Source organism: Tamandua tetradactyla, chromosome 1 (assembly GCF_023851605.1).
Source record: "Tamandua tetradactyla isolate mTamTet1 chromosome 1, mTamTet1.pri, whole genome shotgun sequence".
Lineage (NCBI taxonomy): Eukaryota > Metazoa > Chordata > Mammalia > Pilosa > Myrmecophagidae > Tamandua > Tamandua tetradactyla.
Window position 1 is genome coordinate 123,796,979 of NC_135327.1, and position 20,727 is coordinate 123,817,705.

A 20,727-nucleotide genomic window follows, 5' to 3' on the forward strand; every position below is an offset into this window, starting at 1 on the left:
CAACATATAAAAAATGATGGGATGCAGCAGAGGCAGTGCTGAAAGGGAAATTTATAGCTCTCAGTGCTAAAGGATCTCAAATTAGAAGCCAACCTCACAACTGTGAAGGATCTAGAAAGAGAAGAGCAAACTAAATCCAAAATGAGCAGAGTAAGGAAATAAACAGTAGAGTGGAGATAAATAGAGAATCAACTAAACCAAAAGTTGATTCTTTGAAAAGTGCAAAAAAAATCAACAAACCTTTAGCAAGACTGACAAAGGAAAAAAGAGAGGACCAAATAACTAAAGTCAGAAATAAAAAGGATTATGAAAAAAATTATAAGAGAATACTATGAACAACTTTGTTTGTTTCTCTCAGCTCCTGTGATTCCTTTTTGCTTCTCCTGGGGTATTTTTTCTTTAACATCTCTGGGCTTTTACTGTCTTTTATCCTCTTCAGAGGACGCCAGTGAAGGATTAAGACCCACCTTGAATGGGCTGGGTCACATCTCAATTGAAATAGCCTAGCCAAAAAGCTCCATCCACAAAAGGTCTTCCCCCACAAGAATGGATTGTGGGGTACATAACAGATTTAAACCAGCACAAACTGTATACCAATAAATTAGATGACCTAGATGAAATGGAACACACAAACTAACTTCACTCACTCGAGAAGAAATAAAAATCAACAGGCCAATAACAAGTGAAGAATTTGAATCTGCCATTAAAAAAACCTCCCAACAATGAAAAGCCCAGGACCAAATGGCTTCACTGGTGAATGTTAGAAAACAGTCCAAGAAGAATTAACACCAATCCTGCTCAAACTCTTCCAAAAAAAAATTGAAAAAGAGGGAACATTTCTAATTTGTTCTAGAAAGCCAATATCACCCTCATACCAAAGCCAGATAAAGATACCACAAGAAAAGAAAATTACATATCAGTATCCTTCATTAATATAGATGCAAAAAGTCCTCAACGAAATACAAGCAAACTAAGTCTAATAGCACATTAAACAATTAAACACCATGATCAAATGGTATTTATCTCAGGTATGCAACGGAGGTTCAACATAAGGAAATCAATTAAAGTAAAAACCACATGAACAAAACAAAAGGAAATGTCTACGTGATCCATATCAATTGATGTAGAAAACACACTTGACAAAATCCAGTATGCTTTCTTGATAAAAATACTTCAAAAGATAATAACAGAAGGAAATTTCCTGAACATGATAAAGGGTATATCTGAAAAATATACAGCTAACATCATACTCTATGGTGAAAGACGGAAAGCTTTCCCTCTAAGAGTGGGAACAAAATAGGGATGCCCGCTGTCACCCCTGTTATTCAACATTGTGCTAGAAGTTCTAGCCAGAGCAATTAGGCAAGAAAAAAGAAATAAGTCATTCAAACTGGAAAGAAAAAAATAAAACTGTTATTATTTACAGATGGCATGATCCTATGGAAAGTCCAGAAAAAAATAACAAGAAAGGTACTAGAGCTAATAAACAAATTTGGCTGAGTACAAATCAAGCAAAAATGAGTAGTGTTTCTATATACTAGTAATAAGCAATCTGAGGAGGAAATCAAGAAAAAAAATTCCATTTACAATTGCAGCTGAAAGAATCAAATATCTAGGAATGCATTCAACCAAATGTGGTAGCTGGAAGCTATTTGAATTTGAAAGTGATGAGCTTGGATATTTAGCCAAAGTGATTTCCAAATTAAATGTAGAAAGTGCAGCCTGGCTTCTCCTTGCAGCTTATAGTAAAATGTGAGAGGAAAGGGATAACAAAGTTAAGGGAGGACTTAACTCTTAGACACAGAGAAATCAGAAATAGATGGCTTGGAAAACTCTGAATTTCTGGGAAGTGAGTCCCCAGAGAATAGAGCCCTATGTGAGGATTTATCTGAACATGGAACCAGTCAGCCATTTCAATGTATGTTAGGATTGGAAATGCAGTTATCCAGAAAGGATTTGTGGAAAGTCCTATTGTCTGATGCTTGGGACGCCTGTGCGCTACATGCAAAACTGATGAGTTTTTGTGAGATCTGTATGAATGGAACCACTGCCAGCCTGGACTTAAAGGGACAGAAAAAGAGCACATTGAAGGAAAAATATCTTCAAAGGCAGAACCATGGAAGCTGAGGTCTGGAGCAAAGACACCTTGGGCCAGGAGAATGGACCCTCCCATGTATGTGGAAAAGGTGAGTTTGACCTGGAGCTTGCAAAGAGTGAGCCTTCCACCCCATTGTTCAGTAAGAGTGTTACCACTTTAGGGTTCTCAGATGCCTGGGGATTAAGGAGAGCTTGGCTGACCTCTTGTTCAGGGGGTGTGTTACCACCCTATACTTTGTATCAGGTTGAGCCTGTGCTCGGGAGATTGGTGAGTCTGGCTGCCACCCTGGTGCTTGAGAAGGGTGGGGCCTAGAGTCCTGCTGCCTCCCCAGTGCTTGAAAAGGATGGAGCCCAGAACATGGCCATCTCCCCAATGCTTGAAGATGTTAGAGCCCTCACCCCAGTGTTTGGAGAGAGCAGGCTGCTTCATAAGCCTTTGGAAAGGATGGGGCTGCCGCTCTATCAAACCCCAAGGACAAAATGTCATTCTATAGATAACTTTTAGACCTGGAAATCTGCCCTACAGGTTTTCAGAACTGTTTGAGTCCAGTTATCCCTGTTTTCCTCCGAGTTTCTCCCTATGGAAGTGGGTACATTTACCCTATGACTGTCCCTCCTTTGTATATTCGAAGCAGATAACTTGTTCTAAGTTTCACAGGTCCACAGCAAGAGAGAAATTTTGCCCAAGGACAGATCACACCTGTAACTGATTTTGATGAGGCTTTTTACTCAGTATTTTTACTGAAATGATTTAAGGCTTTTGTGATAATGTGATGGAATGAACATATTATGCATAAGGAAAAAATACCTTTGGGGGAGTCCAGAGAGTATAGTATGGTAGTTTGAAGCTATGCACCACAGGAAATCATGTTCTTAAATTTAGTTCATTCTTGTGGGTGCAGACCTGTTGTAGGTGGGGCTTTTTGATTAGATAATTTTAATTGAGATGTGGCCCACCCCATTCAAGGTGGGTCGTAATCCTCTATAAGAGGATAAAACACAGATGCTAAGAGATGAAATTAAGAGATACTCACAATAAAGATTTGCAAAGTCCCCTTGGGGGAATAGGGAGAAATGAGAAAATATTGAACTTTCCCCTTTGGAGACTTTCTGATATTCTCACAAGCAGTGGAGACAGCCAGATCAGTAGGCTGAGCCCTCGATCTTGGGGTTTGCCCTTGAGAAACTTATTCCTGCAAAAGATAGACTAAGCCTACTTAAAATTATGCCTAAGAGTCACCCCAGAAAACCTGTTTTGTTGTCCAGATGTGACCTCTCTCTCTCTAAGCCACCTCAGCAGGTAAACTCACTGCCCTCCCTCTTGCGTGGGGCATGACTCCCAGGGTTGTAAATCTCCCTGGCAGCATGGGACAGAACCCCCAGGATGAGCCGGGACCTGGCATCAAGGGACTGAGAAAGCCTTCTTGACCAAAAGGGGGAAGAAAGAAATGAGACAAAATAAAGTTTCAGTGACTAAGAGATTTCAGACACAGTCAAGAGGTTATCTTGGAGGTTATTCTTAATGCATTGTATAGATATCCTTTTTTAGTTTATAGTGCTTGGGGTGGCTGGAGGGAAGTACCTGAAACTGTTGAGCTGTGTTCCAGTAGCCTTGATTCTTGAATACAATTGTATGAAGATTTATATCTTTATAACATTTACAATGTGACTGTGTGATTGTGAAAACCTTGTGTCTGATGCTTCTTTTACCCAGGGTATGGACAGATGAGTAAAAAAAACATGGATAAAAAAAATTATAGGGAGGATGAAGGGTTAAATAAATTGGATAGATGGAAATATTAGTGGTCGATGAGAGGGAGAGGTATGGTATGTATGAGTTTTTTCTTTTTTCATTTTACTTATCTACAGTGATGCAGATGTTCTAAAAAATGATCATGGTGATGAATGCACAACTATGTGATGATATTGTGAGCCACTGATTGTATACCATGTATGGAATGTATGTGTGTGAAGAGTTCTCAATAAAAATATTATTAAAGAAAATATATATGAATTCCACTATAGAACAATCAAATAAAGGTCTGTCCACTCGCCTTCCCAGAAGAAGCACCCCTCCGACACTGACAGATGGACCCCCCTGGGCTGCCCATCTGGGAAAAGGGACATGTCCTTAGCCCTTAGAGAACTTACTGCCTTCTTTTTTTTTTTTTTTTTTTTTTGCATACAGAGAAGACTTAATTTTAAAACTAATTTTTTTTAAAAATTGAGTTCTATGTATAGAAAAGGGCATGGATAAAAAAATACACTAATGAAAACTAAGTAGTCAACAAGCTTCTGTAAAACTGTCCAAACTCACTAAATAAAGCCCTTTCCATATGACCTCAGCACCCTTTACAAAGTGCCAACTTAGTGTCATGAGGATACAGGACAGCTGATGCTTTCACACCCAGTTTACAGTTTCTGACATTAACTCTATCTCTAAGACAATGATTTGCTCTTTGCACCTTGACCCATAATTGTGATTATTAAATTTCTTAAAAAAAAAAAAAAAGACATATGAGCTCCAAACAGATATTTTCTTTTTGATTTAATTAAAAGAACTGGAAAAATTAAAGAAAAAAAAAACAAAAAACAGAAGCACGCAGAAAGCAGAAAGAGCCCCAGAGAAGCTGAGAGGAAGCCATTGACACCAAAAGCTAAAGCAACAAAATCTGGTAGAGAAGAACGCAGCTAACACCATGAGCCTTGCTTTCTGACAGAGGAGGCCAAGCGTGCCAGTATTTGGTCTTCAGAGGAAGTATTGTCCTGTTGATGGCTTAATTGGGATGTTTTCATGCCCTTAGAACTATAAATTTGTAAGCTAATAAATCCCCATTGTTAAAAGCTAGTCCATTTTTGGTATATTGCATTTTATCAGCTTTAGCAGACCAAAAACACCAAGGATGTAAAGGACTTATATACCTGGACCACTATAAAACATGGCTAAAGGAAATCAAAGACGACATAAATAAATGCAAGGACTTTCCATGCTCAGCAATTGGTAAACAGTACCACTGATATCAGTTCTACCCGATTTGATTTACAGATTCAATGCAATCTCAATCAAATTCCAGTGGCTTACTTTACAGAAACGGAAAAGCCAGCAATCAACTATATTTGGAAGGGTAAGGGGTCCCAAATAGCCAAAACAACTTGAGAAGGAATAGTGAAATTGGAGGACTCATGGTTCTGGATTTTTTAAAAAACTTACTACAAAACTACAGTGGTCAAAACAGCATGACACTTTTTATCTCTCTTTGAAAACCCAGAATCTCAGGAATTGGTCATTTGAGCACAATGGGCAAAAGAATCCACCACCCTTGTCTGGTGACTCACAATTTGGTGACTCTGGTGGGACCAAAAGGTCCTAAGAAGCAGGGAAGCCATCTGCCCAAGATTCTAGGGCCCTGGTAGAACAAGCACTCCACTCTCTTTTGGTGCCTTAAGAAGTTCAGAGAGAAACCATTTTCAGTTCCAAGTCTGGACTGGCCCTTTGCATCTGAGGAACCATACTTGAGCAGCTGCTCCCGAGGTGCCTCTACTGAATCTAGACCTGATTTAAATGATAAGAACCTGGACGTCAAACTGATGCAGTAATGGAGAGTTTTAGGCGAGGATGTGAGTGCATTTTACATTCAGAAGGGATATGAATTGTTGTGGCCTTAGGTAGATTGTCACAAAGATTGTCTACAAAGCAAAGATTGCTTCTACATTGTCTATAGTTCAGAACCACATATACTCTTTGAGACCAAAGGAAGAAAGGTTTATATGGTCTGGAACCTAAGTTTTCTGTAGCACATAATCTAACTCAACCTATCTGTGTAGCTCATTTGAACTATTGAAACACAAGGAGCCCAGAATAAGAAAGAAATCCTTTAATCCTGTATAGCTTAATGTAATGCCTGGATACATCCTCGAGTATATTAAGCAGATAATCAAAAAGTATTGGCAAACTCCCTTGAGGGATGGGAGAAAAAATATGGAACTATTAAACTTCACCATCAGGGAATCCCCTGATACTGTGTCAAACTTTAGGGACACCCAAATCAATACACCAAGCCCTTGATCTTGAGGCTTACTCTTTTGAAGCTTATGTAGGTAGCGGAGAAGCTTAGCCTACCCATAGGTATGCCTAAGAATTACTTCCGGAGGACCTCTTTTGTGGCTCAGATGTGGCCTCACTCTATCTAAGCCCAACTCTGCAAATGAAATCATTGTCCTCCTCCCTATGTGGGATATAACATCCAGGGGTGAAAGTTTCCCTAGTGGTGTGGGAGATGACTCCCAGGAATGAGTCTGGCCCCGGCACAGTGGGATCAACAATTCCATCCTTACCAAAAGAGGGAAAAGAAGTGTATTAGTAAGTATCAGTGGCAGAGAGAGTTGAAATAGAGTCAAGAGGCTGCTCTGGAAGTTGCTCTTACACAAGCTTCAGTTCAATATTGCTACCTATCATAACCTGCCAACCCCAACCAGAATCATTCCAGCTAATCCTAAAGAAGGCCTAGGGCAATACATAAGATTCTAAAAGGGTTCCATGCGCTGGAGTAACTTTCTAGAAACATACAACCTCCACATGGGTCCCTGGACCAGATAAATCCTGAAACCTAGAGGGCCCAGCCTTTCCAGAACATCTAGTGGTTCCATCTCCCTACCCCATATGATTGATTGACAGCCCCTTCCAACATGAAAAAGTTAGAATGGCCATAGCCCAAACACCCTTAAAGAGAGGGATAGAAAGATCAAAGGTGATGGTGGAGTTATACAGAAAAGATAGGATTGAACAAATGGGTATGATTGCTGAATCATTAAATTGATACTTCTTTTACTCTCCAGTATCAGCAGCTAGAAGTAAATACCTAAAATTGTGGAATTGTAACTTATACCAAACTCTGAAATATGTTCTACAACTAATTGTTGCACTATACTTTAAAATTTATTGCTTTTTTTGTATATATGTTATTTTTCACAAAAAAAGAAAAAAGAAAGAAAGAAAAAGTCAATTGTGATGATTAAAAAAAAATTATGCCTTCTAGCTTCCTCTTATTCTGGAGCAGCTAGAAGGAAAAATTTGAGAGGATTGTATGGCAGTCCATGACAAACTCTGGGATCTGTCCTGTAACTACTTGTTGAAGACTGCTTTGAAAACTATTGCTTTTTTCTTTCTTTGCTTTGTATATATGTTATATCATATAATTAAAAAGTTAAGGGGAAAAAAAAGATGACTTCATTCAACTTCTTCCCTTCCTGAACATATTTGCTGTTCCACTTATCAAGTTTACTTCCCTGCCCATGAATCTGGACTGTCGTTGAGACTTGCTTTGAACAAAAGAACTTGGCAGAAGTGACACTGTGCCAGTAGGGCACAGAACCAGCAGATTCCACTTTGATGCCCTCTTGGAAACCAGCTACCTTGGAAGAAATATGGCTAAGCTGAGACCACCATGCCGTGAGGAAGACTAAGCTAACCACATAGAGACAAAAGGCTATATGAAGAGGCACCAAGGCACCTTGCAGACCAGACCAGCTACCAGCTGAATGCAGCTGAATGGGAGACTCCAGCTTTTGTCATGTGGAACAGAAGAATACCCGCCAAGCTTGGACTTAATTCTTGACCCACAGAATCATGAGAATAAATTGTTGTTTTAAGCCGCTGAGTTTCAGGGTGGTTGGGTGGGCAGCAAGAGATAACCACTCTCTGGATAGCCCAAGGCATTCACCCTGCAGGAAAACATATATTACCTTTGATAAAAAATGATTATTTTTCTTCCTTGGAAAATTTCTCTTAACAGACTCAGACCAATCTTCTCATTTTTCAGGATAGATTTTCCAACATGCTTATAAAGACTCAAACATCAAATTTCAACCATGTTTTCTACATCTTCCCCAAAGCTCCAGCAAATAGACCACAAAGCAAGAACTGAGTAAACTCAGCAAAACAGGTTTAAATGGCCTGAGACATTTCCAGTCATCGTGATTTACATGCAAACTGAAATTTGAAGGACCATAGGCCTCAACATATTTCCAGGCTAAGATAGGACCCCAAACCAATACATCCGTTCCAGTTGAAGAATAGTCTACCAAAATAACTGCCAACTGTGCATGATTGTTCAGTGCTAGAATGCTTACCTGCCATACTAGAGACCCAGGTGTGATTCCTGGCTTAAGCACCAGAAAAAAAGGAATTTCCAAGATTATTTGCTGAGCCCTATAGAAATCCTTTTCACCACCCTATGGTTGTACATATTACCAGACCACCCATGTGGATATATACATCTCATTGTGAGCCTGCCCAGAGTGTAGTGCAGGAGCCACAGCCCTATCAGTACAATCTAAAGCAAGTATTTCTGACTTGTCTGCAAATTACAAGTACCAGATAGGATCACATTAGCCTGAAAGGGAACCCTAAGTTTTCACTGCCCTGTGGCAACTTTAGCCTGGAACAAGAAGTGTTATCCATAATTAACTAAGAGATGATCACACTGGAATTTTCTGGTTACTACTAACCATGTCAACTGGGAAATCACTGAGCTAATAATCTTAACTATAAGATTCTTAGTAGTCTTTACCTTGCTTGCCATGGTGGCTTATTCCTGCCCACCAGGAAGGTACTCCTTCTCATCTTCTCCATCTCACTCCAGTGTCTCACATAGTGTTGATGAGAAGGTATGATCTTTAGAAAGGCATATTTGTGGCCCAAAGAATACATAGTTATGGATATTTGGATTTCTCTATACACAGAGGGGGAAAAAATGATGAGGAAAGCAGCCCTTATATAATAAAATAGTGCTACATGTCATGCAGGCAAAATCTCAATCAAAAATATTTTTAAGGGGGTGCATGGGTGATTCAGTAGTAAAATGTTTGCCTGCCATGCAGGAGACTGGGTTCCTGGCCCAGGCACAACCCCCCACCTCCCAAAAAAATTAAGGCTTCAGTCGAATGGACAAATACTGTAATGCCATAATGATGATTCTAAATATTTTATGGGATAATAACTGTAACTTCCTTCAAATAAATGTTCCTCTCCCTTTCAAATAACCTTAACTTAAAAAAAAAACTTTTTATATTGTAAATTTTCAAACATATACAAGAGTACACAGAAGAGTATAATGAATCCAGGCACTCATCACCAGACTACAACACTTATCCATCCACTCATGGCCAGTTTGATTTCTTTATATCCCTGCCCACCACCCTCCTGCTCTATCAGAATGTTTATCTCTAAAAAATAAGATTCTTGAAACATAGCCACAATACCAGTCTCACAATTAAAAATTAATAAATCTTCCTTAAAATAGAAAAATAGCCAGAGTGTACAGTTAAAAAGAAAAAAGCATGATATTGGTTCAAGGATAGATATTTTGACCAATGGAATTGAATTGAGAGTTCAGAAATAGACCCTCACATCTAAGATCAATAAGTTTCTGACAAGGCTGCCAGATCCACTCAACTGGGATGGAACAGTCCCTTCAACAAATAGTGCTGGGAGAACTGGGTATCCATACCAAAAAAAAAAAAAGGACAGAGGATCCCTATCTCATACTGCATATAAAATTAACTCCAGATGGATCAAAGACCTAAATATAAGAATCAGGACCATAACATTCCTAGAAGAAAATGTAAGGACACATCTACAAGATCTTTTTTTTTTAGTTTTTATTAATAAAACCAATCAACATACAATATGAACATTCTTTTTTTTTCCATCACATAGTTGTATAGTCATCATTGCGATCATTTCCTAGAACATTTACATCAATTCAGAAAAAGAAATAAAAAGAAAACAAAAAAATGCATACATACCATACCCTTACCCCTTTCCTTTCATTGATCACTAGCATTTCAATCTAAATTTATTTTAACATTTGTTCCCCCTATTATTTATTTATTTTTAATCCTTATGTTTTACTCATCTGTCCATAAGGTAGATAAAAGAAGCATCAGACACAAGGTTTTCACAATCACACAGTTACAGTGCAAAAGCTATATCATTATACAATCATCTTAAAGAAACATGGCTACTGGAACACATCTGGAAGATCTTTTGATTGGCAGAGGTTTCTTAGACTTTACACCCAAAGAACAAACAACAAAAGAAAAAAAAATAGATAAATGGGACCTCCTCAGAATTAAATACTTTTGTGCATAAAAGGACTTTGTCAAGAAGGTGAAAAGGCAGCCTTCTCAATGGGAGAAAATATTTGGAAATCACATATCTGATAAAGATTTAATACCCAGAATATATCAAGAAATGCTATAACTCGACAATAAAAAGACAATCCAATTTAAAAATGTACAAAAGATTTAAATAGACAGTTTTCCAAAGAGGAAGTACAAATAGCTAAAAAGCACATGAAAAGATGCTCAACATCACTAGCTATTAGGGAAAAGCAAATCAAAACCACAGAGCTATCTTTCCACACCTAGTAGAGTGGCCACTATTGAAAAAAACAGAAAGCTACAAGTGTTGGATAGGATGTGGAAACAATAAGAATATTTACTCACTGCTGGTAGGAATGTCGTTACTAGGTATATATCCAAAAGAACTAAAAACAGACTTGAACAGAAATTTTCACCTCAATGTTCATAGTGGCATTATTCACAGTTGCCAAAAGATGGAAGCAACCTTCATGTGCCAGTTTGAAAGTATTATGTACCCAGAAGAGCCATGTTTTAATCCTGACCCAATCTTGTGGGAACAGCCATTTTTGTTTTTGCTGTTGTTGGTTGTTTTTTTTTTTTGTTTGTTTGTTTTTTTTTTTACCATGGGCAGGCCCCCGGAATCGAACCCAGGTCTCTGGCATGGCAGTGGAGAACTCTGCCTGCTGAGCTTCCGTGGCCCACCCATAGCCATTTCTTTTAATCCTGATTCAGTACTGTAGGTTGAAAACTTTAGGTTATTTCCACAGAGATTGTAGGTGTGACCTTTTGATTATATGGAGATGTGACTCTACCTATACCAGGTGGGTCTTGATTATTTTACTGGAATCCTTTAAAAGAGGAAATATTTTGGATAAACAACAAAGCCACCAGAAACAACAGCCCACACAGCCAGAGACCTTTGGAGATGCATAAAGAAAATGCCTTGCGGAAGCCATTGAAGGAGCCTGGAGAGAAAGCTAGAAAATGTCGCCATATGCCTTTCCAGCTGAAAGAGAAACCCTGAAAGTCATCAGCCTTCTTAAGCCAAGGTATCTTTCCCTGGATGCCTTGATTTGGACATTTTCATGGCCTTACAACAGTAAACTTGTAACTTTTTAAATTTTCCTTTTTAAAAGCCATTCCAGTTCTGGTATATCACATTTCAGCAGCTTTTGCAAACCAAAATACGTACTGTCCATCAATTGATGAATGGATAAACAAATTATGGTATATACATACAGTGGAATATTATTCAGCTGTAAGAAGGAATGATGTCCTGAAACACAGATGTACCATGAAGACATGATGTTGAGTGAAATCAGCCAGACACAAAGGACAAATATTGTATATTCTCATATATGTGAACTAATTATAATGAGCAAATTCACCAAGTTAAAATCTAGAGTATGTGATTCCATATTGGCATCTGCCCCTCCTCAAAGGTGAGAGCACATGTTGGGTAGATGGCTCTTTTCCCTTATTCAAGCCATGCACCCTACCCTTGCTGGTAAAATCACCGGCATCTTGTTGGAGATTGCTAATTCAGAACTTCTTCATATGCTTGAGTCTCCAGAGTCTCTCCGTTCTAAGATTTACAAAGCTATAGTTGCATTACAAGCCAATCAAGCTTAAGAGGCTTCCCAGAAAGCAGTTAACAGTGTCACTGGTGTTCCAACTATTTAAAATTGATCAGGAATCACAAGGAAACTTGTTGTTCTAGTTTGCTGGCTGCTGGAATGCAACACACCAGAGACGGATTGGCTTTTAATAAAAGGGGATTTATTTTGTTGGTTCTTCAGAGGAAAGGCAGCTAACTTTCCACTGAGGTTCTTTCTTACATGGAAGGCACAAGATGGTCTCTGCTGGTCTTCTCTCCAGGCCTCTGGGTTCCAACAACTTTCCCTGGGGTGACTTCTTTCTGCATCTCCAAAGGCCTGGGCTGAGCTGCGAGTGCTGAGATGAGGAATGCCAAGCTGCTTAAACTGTTCTCCATTGCGTTCTCTCATTTAAGCACAAGCCAGTTAAGTCAAACATCACTCATTGCAGCAGACACGCCTCCTAGCTGACTGCAGATGTAATTGGCAACAGATGAGGTTCACGTACCATTGGCTTGTGTCTGCAGCAACAGAACTAGGTATGCTCACCTGGCCAAGTTGACAACTGAATCTATCTAACACACTTGTGCTTCATTGAAGAAAAATATCTAAACATCAAAAAATTTAAATATGGTGGAAAAAAACATAGCAAAATATAACATAACAAAAAGGAAAGGAAACTTTGAACCTTATATACTGAGCAAATGCCAGGTCTAGCAAACATAATGCTAGTCCTAGATTACTTATTGATTTAAAAACAAACAAAAAAAACACAAAAAAAGTAAAATACAAAAATGAATTATTGTTTTATAAACTCTGGGAAAAAGAACTTTCAGCAAAGTGCAAAAATTTAAAGCATTCCTTTCTTTAATTTTGTAATTTACTGTAGAATAGCTCAGAATATCACTTCTATTTTAGATAACAGAATTAATAACTGAGCAAGGAAAAAATTTGGATTATAAAATGTTTGCTTTACTAAATATTCCTTAAACAGTACAAAAACAATCTAGAGTATAGGTTATCTGGAGATAGAATGAAGACAGAGAATGGGGAGCTGATGCTTGATTTGTGCAGAATTTTTAATAAGGTTGATTGTAAATGTTTGGAAATGGATAGAGGTTGTGGTTGCACATTTTATTGTGCATGTAATTAACAGCGCTGAATTATGGGTGTGGTTATGGTTGAAAGGGGAAGTTGAGGGTCATGAATGTCACTAGAAGGAAAGCTAGAGAGTAAAACATGGGACTAGATAGCATAGCAAACCCTGTTGATGATGACTGTGGTTAACAGTACAAATATACGAATGTTCTTCCAAGAACTAGAACAAATGTACATCACTATTACAAGGTGTTAATAATAGAATGGTATGCTGGGCAGAAAGGAGGATGTATGTCCCCTAGAAAAGCCATGTTTTAATCTAAATTCCATTTCATAAAGGCAGAATAAATCCCTATTCAATACTGTATGTTTGAAACTGTAATCAGATCATCTCCCTGGAGATGTGATTTAATCAAGAGTGGTTGTTAAACTGGATTAGGTGACAACATGTCTCCACCAATTTGAGTGGGTCTCAATAAGTTTTTGGAGTCCTATAAAAGAGGAAACATTTTGGAAAATGAAGGAGATTTGGAGAGAGCAGAGAATACTGTAGCACCACGAAGCAGAGAGTCCACGAGCCAGCAACCTTTAGAGATGAAGAAGGAAAACGCCTCCCGGGGAGCTTCATGAAACTGGAAGCCAGGAGAGAAAGCTAGCAGATGACGCCGTGTTCACCATGTGCCCTTCCAGCTGAGAGAGAAGCCCTGACTATGTTCTCCATGTGCCTTCTCACTTGAGAGAGAGACCTTGAACTTCATCGGCCTTCTTGAATCAAAGTATCTTTCCTGGATGCCTGTGAATGGACATTTCTATAGATTTGTTTAGTTGGGACATTTTCTTGGCCTTAGAACTGTAAACTAGCAACTCATTAAATTCCCCCTTTTAAAAGCATTCTGTTTCTGGTATACTGCATTCTGGCAGCTAGCAAACTAGAAGAAATGGTATATGGGAAGAAAATGTAACTAATGCAAACTATGGATTATAGTTAACAGTAATATTGTAATATTCTTTTATCAACTATGAAGAAGTTCTGAATTGAACCAATGCTAAATGTTCAAAAATAGGGGATTTAAGGGGTATGGATTTTTATTTTTGAAGTAATGAAAATGTTCTCAACTTGATGTGGTGATCAATGCTCAAGTCTGTGATTATACCAACAGCCATTGATTTTACACTTTGGATGGATTTATGATGTGTGAATGAAACTGTTTAAAAAAAAACTATGAAACTCCTATCAGAAAACATAGAGAAGCATTTTCAGGATCTTCTATTAAGCAGTGATTTCTTAGATTTATACCCAAAGCACAAACAACAAAAGAAAAAATAGATAAATAGGACTTCATCAAAATTTAAAAATTTTGCTTATCAAAGGGCTTCATCATGAAAGTAAAATACTCTAACAGAATGGGAGAAAATGTTTGGAAACCACATATCTGATAAAGGTTTAAATTGAGAATACATAAGGAAATAGTACAACTTAACAGCAAAAACACAAACAATACAATTAAAAAATGGACAAAAGACTTAGATATACAGATGGCCAATAAGCACATGAAAAGATGCTCAATATCATTAGCCATTATAGAAATAGAAATCAAAACCACAATGAGATACTATTTCACACCCCCTAAAATGGTTACTATTTTAAAATGGAAGAGAGAAGTGTTGGAGAAGATGAGGAGAAATAGGAACATTTGTTTGTCATTGGTAGGAATGTAAAATAGTGCAGTGGCTAGTGGAAACAGTTTTGTGGTTTCTCAGAAAGTGAAGTATAGTGTTAACATTTGACCCAGCAGTCCCACTTTTAGGGGACTCAAGGCAAAAGATATCTACACTCTACTGTTCAAAGAGGCATTATTCATAATTACCAAATGATGGAATCAACCCAAAGGTCCATCAGTAGATGAATGGGTAAACAATATGTGGTATATATATGTACTATGGAATTTTATTCAACTGTAAAAAGGAACGAATTTCTGATACATGCGACAACAGGGATGAACCTTGAAGACATCATACAAGTGAAATAATTTAGACACAAAAGGGCATATATTGTGTGATTTCACTGATATGAAATAATTAGAATAATTGAATCAGAACTTGAATACAGGTTGCCAGGAGCTGGATTGGGAGTGTAGGGATTGGGGAGTTACTGCTTAATTGGTAAAGAGTTTCTGTTTGGGGTGATGAAAAATTTTGTCAATGGATGATGGTGATGGTTGCACAACATTGTGATTGTAATTAACATCACTGAATTAAATATTTAAATGTGGTTAAAAGGAAATATTTTAGGTCGTATATATATTACTAAAATAATTTTTTTTTAAACTTAGGACTATACAATTAAACTGAAATCTAATGTAAATTGTGGACACTATTTAATAGTAAAATAATATTGCTTCATCTTTTGTAACTAAGGTACCACTCTAATACAAAGTGTTAATAGGGAAAACTGTGAGGGATAGATAGTGTTTTAGTTTGTTAATGCTGCCAGAAGTGCAGTATACCAGAAATGTGTTGGCTTCTTTAAAGGGAATTTATTAAGTTACAAGTTATAATTCTAAGGCCATAAACATGTCCAAACTATGACATCCAAAAAAACATACCTTGACTGAAGAAAGGGCCAATGATGTTCAGAGTTTCTCAGTCAGCTGGGAAGGCACATGGTGACCAGCTATGTTTCTCTCTGGGCTTCACGTTTCAAAAGGTTTCCCTGAGGCATTTTCCTTCTGCATCTCCAAAGGTCTCTTTTCTGTGTCAGCTCTGAAGCTTTTTCCAAAATGGTTCTGAACTCTTAAAGGACTCTAGTAAGCAACCCACAATGAATGGGTGGAAATATCTCCAAGGAAACCACCTAATCAGAAGGTCCCACCCACAATCGGGTAGGTCGCATCTCCATGGAAACAATAAAAAAGATCCCACCCAACAATATTGAATCAGGATTAAAGAACATGGTTTTCTGGGATACATAAGTTTCAAACTGGCACATGTGGTATATGAGTAATCTGTATTTTCTGCATGATTTTTCTGTAACCTTACAACTTCTCTAATAATAAATAAATTTTTTTTCAGTAGAACTTATTATTTTGTGTACCATGATTAGTCCACATTTGATTTATAGGCCTCTTGGATTGACTCTGGCCACCCAGGAGTCTGAGGCCCATTTCTTGGGAACCATTCTTAGTGATTCAGCTTAATTCAATAAATGTTTATTCCTAGTCTTCAGAAGTTGCAACTGTTTCTTGTTTAATTTTGCAATACTTTGCTCTGTGTGTGTGCACATATATAAGTAACATGTATTATTATAGAAAAATTAGAAAAAATAAGGAAAAATTAAAAAGCAGAAATTCCCCTCAATCTCATTTCCTCCCAAAGCATATATTCTTTTGCATACTTGTATATTTTTTCTACTAAAATAAAAACATCCTATACATATTGCCATGTAACAGTCCCCCTTTCACTGATCCATACATCTTGACCACACTTTCACATTAAATGTCACTATTTTATTGTTTTTAAGTTAACTCTATTGAGTGGCTGTGCAGCAGTCTCTAATTTTTAGACACTAAATTGCTTCCAGTTTTTCACTGTTATTAATAGACAATAATGAACATTTGTAGAGCTGAATATTTGCACACATCCCTAATTATTTCACTGAAATAAAGGTAGAATTGTTGCATCACAGGATGCTCACAAGTTTTGAGGCTTTTGGAAAACATTGCCAAATTGCCTTTCAGAAATAAATATTGTATAATTTATATTTCAAACACAATATGAGAGTGCTGCTTTTATCACAACCTCACTAACATTAAAATATTTTTGTTAATTGCCAATTTGAAGAAAAACTGAATCTCATTTAAAAATTTACATATTTAGATTAAAACTATTGAGGTTATAATTCTTTATATTATTCATTGCTATTTGGATTTTATCTTTTCTAATTTGTCTTTATTCCTTTTTCTATTTGGGTGTTTAAACTTTGAAATTTTAGTTTTAAGAACTATATTAAAAAAATTTTTTTTAGCTAAAAAAATTTTTAAATTAAAAAAGAACTCTATATAATGTATTAATTTTTATTTTCTGATGAATATTTTTCCAGTTTTTCTTCCTTTAATTTGTTTCTAAGAAAATAGTTCTGTTTGCAAACAATCTATTCATTATCTTTTGTTTTGTAATTATAATATTTACATGTATTATATATTTTATCTCTTTAACTTTTTTAAGGTATGAAAGCTTTCAAAATCCAAAGAAGAGAAAAACTCAAAGTGGAACAACCTTTCGACCTGGACAAAAAGTAACCTTAGCATAAACTATGCTTCTGATTTTTTCTTTTTTTTTTTTTTTTTGGTGTCTTGTCACAGTAATAGTGAAAATGGTGTCTGTACACAGTAATAGTGAAAATGGTGTCTGTAAATTTCTTTTTAATATAACAAATCAGGTTAATTTATAAAATAGAGTGGGGAATGCTATGATTATGTAGTGATCAGGATTACTCGAGATTACTATTATATAATAAATTTGGATATTTATAACAGATTCTACTACTTTATTTCCTATAAGTATATATTAAGTCTTTAATGAAATAATATCAGCCAATTGGTATAATTAAACTATTTCCCCTTAAAGAAAATAGAATATGTAATTAAATACATTTCTTGGAACTCACTGATAGTTGCATATTTAGCATCTTTCTAACACTTAACAAGTTTTATGCTTAGCAACTTCTTGAGACAGTTTTAGAAATAAAATATCTTGTTATTTACTGATCAGATTATCTAATTTTTTTAAGTCTGAAGATATGAATTTGTTTGGTTGAAAGATACACACATTAAAGACTGTCATAAGTGCTACCAGAGTCCTTCCAAAAAGCCTGGTCCAATATATACTTCCACCAACAGTATCCAAAAGTACTGCTTTTCCATTGTTTCAGCAACATTGGACTTTATCAAAAAGTTAAATTTTTACAAAGCAGCATGTCAGAACTCTTGCATTTCCCTAATTAGTGGTAAGTTTGAGTATCTCCATATTTTAAAAATTATTTATATTTTAATTTTATGAATCATCTATGTATATCCTCTGCCCATTTTCTTTTTTTTTTTGTCTTTAGTTCTTTATTGCTTATGTAGTAATCATTTTGCAAATATTTTCTCAAAGTCTGTCACTTCTATTTTAATTTTACCTTTGGTGTTCTGGTATCTTTTAATTTTGATGTTTTCAAATATATCAGTCTTTTCCAGATATTCCTTAAAGCTGCCATCACAATGTAATTACAGAAATTAAAGACTAATTGGGATAAATAGACTTTTGATGATTTGTCCAAAGGCAAGATCGTATCAGATCTCCTTATCACTGTGTCGAAACTGAAGCCTTTATCACCTGAATTTTTAGATGCTAAGAGAGAATTGGCATAAACATTAGTTCTCAATTCTGACTGCATATTAGAATCACCTTGGGAGCTTTAAAAAAATTAGATTTTTAAGCTTTAGTAGATTATTTGGGATTTAGCCAGCCTTATTTCCAGAGATCCTGGTTTAATTGGTTGGCTGTAGGACCTGTGCATTGATATGTATTTTTTTTAATTAGAGATGTGCATCAGTGTTTTTTCAAGCTCCTAAGGTGATTCTAATGTGTAGACAAGTTAGTGACTCACTGTGGTAAAGGGAGGGTGGGGAGGACAGGTAGTGGGTGATGGGATCTAAGAACATGTTCAAAATCCAAGTTTTAATCAGTTATCGTACTATAAAATGGGGATAATTAAATGAGATAATGTTTGTAAAAGTGCCAGACACAAAGAATTGATAAGTGTTAATGGAGGGGAATTAATAGAAAGTGAATTTCCCTTTGGCACAGGATTACTCTCTTGGCCTTTGTAAATTCAAAACTTTTTAGCCCTGTTAACAAAGCTGCAGTAATGAGGGCTACCACATACGGTTGTGCAGTTATGCCCTGCCCAAAGGTCCCTGGATGAGTTGAAGCTAGAATTCAGCTCTGGCTGGGGATTTGATCAGCCCAGAGGGATGTGCCTGCCTGTATTGGCCAACATTTTGAAATCCTCAAAAAGGTTCCATATGTACTAATAGCAGCCCTGAAATGAGGGCCAAAGTTAACTGAGGCTGCCACTTCCTCCCTTTTCTAGCTATTATAGCTAGGGTAACTAGAAATGGTGATGATGCCACAAGAGGTTGAGGTTATGATTGTTACTTTTCTGTTTGAAGTTGGGTAATTAGTATATGCCAGTGTGTCATGTTGAACAAGATGCACTGTCAGTGATTCCCATTTCTTTGATAGTGGGGAAAAAATACCACGTGCAGGATTAAGCAGAATAAATCAAATAAAACTTTTAGAAGTGAGATAAAAATTTTTTTAACAAAATGTAGATTTTTAGGTTTTATTAGATTCTTTAGAACCTAGTATTTCTCAAAGAAGCACTTTCCCAGTCTCTTTTGGGATCCTATGAATTACTTATGTTACTATTATATCCTATAATTAGTTCTGCAGTGACATTTCCACAATATTTGCTTAACTTCTTTGGGCCTTGGTCTCTTTATCTGTAAAATAAGGGAGTTCTATTAGATGGTCCTTAAATCCATAGGTCTACAAAGAGTATAAATCCTTGAAAAACTATGTTTTCCAGATACAGGTCATGAGCCACAGTAATATCTATGATAATTTGCACTTGAGTTGAGGAAACCACCTTTATTAGCAAAATCGTATTTGCCCAGAAATTTTCAGTTCATATAACCTAACCTGAAGTCTTTGGAAGCTCACCTATCACAAAATTCTGATATTCAGAGCACCAACACATGCAGGGTGACTCCATAGCCAAACACCTGTACCTAATAGTGGTGCCTGAGGACACTAGCTTGCTATGAAAGAGGATGCCTTCGCAGTGGTTAGTTCTGATTGTCTTTTCCGTGACCTGCCCCCATTACCCTGAATTCTCTGCAGAAAGCTTACAACAGCTGTAGTAGTTTTGCCATTTTTATGAATTTCCAAGGCTTTTCCTACACTTTTATCCAGGACACAAGGATAGACTTAGCACTATTTCTAGAGTTGGGATATTTGTGCCAGAGGCCCAGAGTTCCCAGAGGTACCCTTAGCTGTGATGGGCCTAATTCTGTTTCAAGTTTGGGCATGGCCTCAGAGTCATGGGGTTGGTCCTAAGGCTGGGGACCCAAGAATAACATGGCTACCTGCTCCAGCCATCACACACACACAGTTTTGTTTTGTTTTGAATTATTTATTTTTTATTGATATATATTCACATATCATGTAATCATCTGAAGTGTACAATTAGTGGTTCACAGTATCATCATACAGCTGTGACACACACAGTTTTGTACTGGGTTTAAGAGACAGAAATCAACTGAGCATAGAGTTTTGTTCCTCTATGCCTCTCTCCTGTGCTCTCACACCCATATTTCCAATTACCTACTCTATGCTGACGTTCAGGAGATGCCTCATACTTCTCATGTTACAAAACAAAACAAGTCATCACATACATATACCTGGAAAGCTGCTTTTTATCTTCCACAAAATAACACTGATGTCTTTTTTAATTCATCCTTCTCCCTCATTCTGTGTGTATTTTATTTTTAAAAACCAGAATGTTATTGTTTATGAGTTTCATGTTATTTTTTCTAATACCTAACAGTTTTTTAAGTATTTTCTCATCGTTACTAAGATATTTCTGATGATGGCGTACATTTCTATTATGAATATTTCAAAATTCATTTTTTTGTTGGCTCTTTAGGTTGTTTCTGGGTTTTCACTGTTTTGAACAATAATGGAA

General features: G+C 36.7%; 1 protein-coding gene across 3 annotated transcripts in view; it reads left to right on the plus strand.

The window, feature by feature from the left end:
* PEX1 (peroxisomal biogenesis factor 1) overlaps positions 1-20,515 on the plus strand; it is a 70,042-nt gene extending 49,527 nt beyond the window's left edge. For 2 of the 3 annotated variants that reach the window (XM_077123935.1, XM_077123928.1), the window contains one exon: positions 17,160-20,515. In XM_077123935.1, coding sequence (XP_076980050.1) covers positions 17,160-17,244 — 85 coding nt within the window. In that variant the 3' untranslated portion in view covers positions 17,245-20,515. The remainder of the gene's footprint in view (positions 1-17,159) is intronic. The other variant, XM_077123918.1, reaches the window with a different exon arrangement.
* The last annotated feature ends 212 nt before the right edge of the window (positions 20,516-20,727 follow it).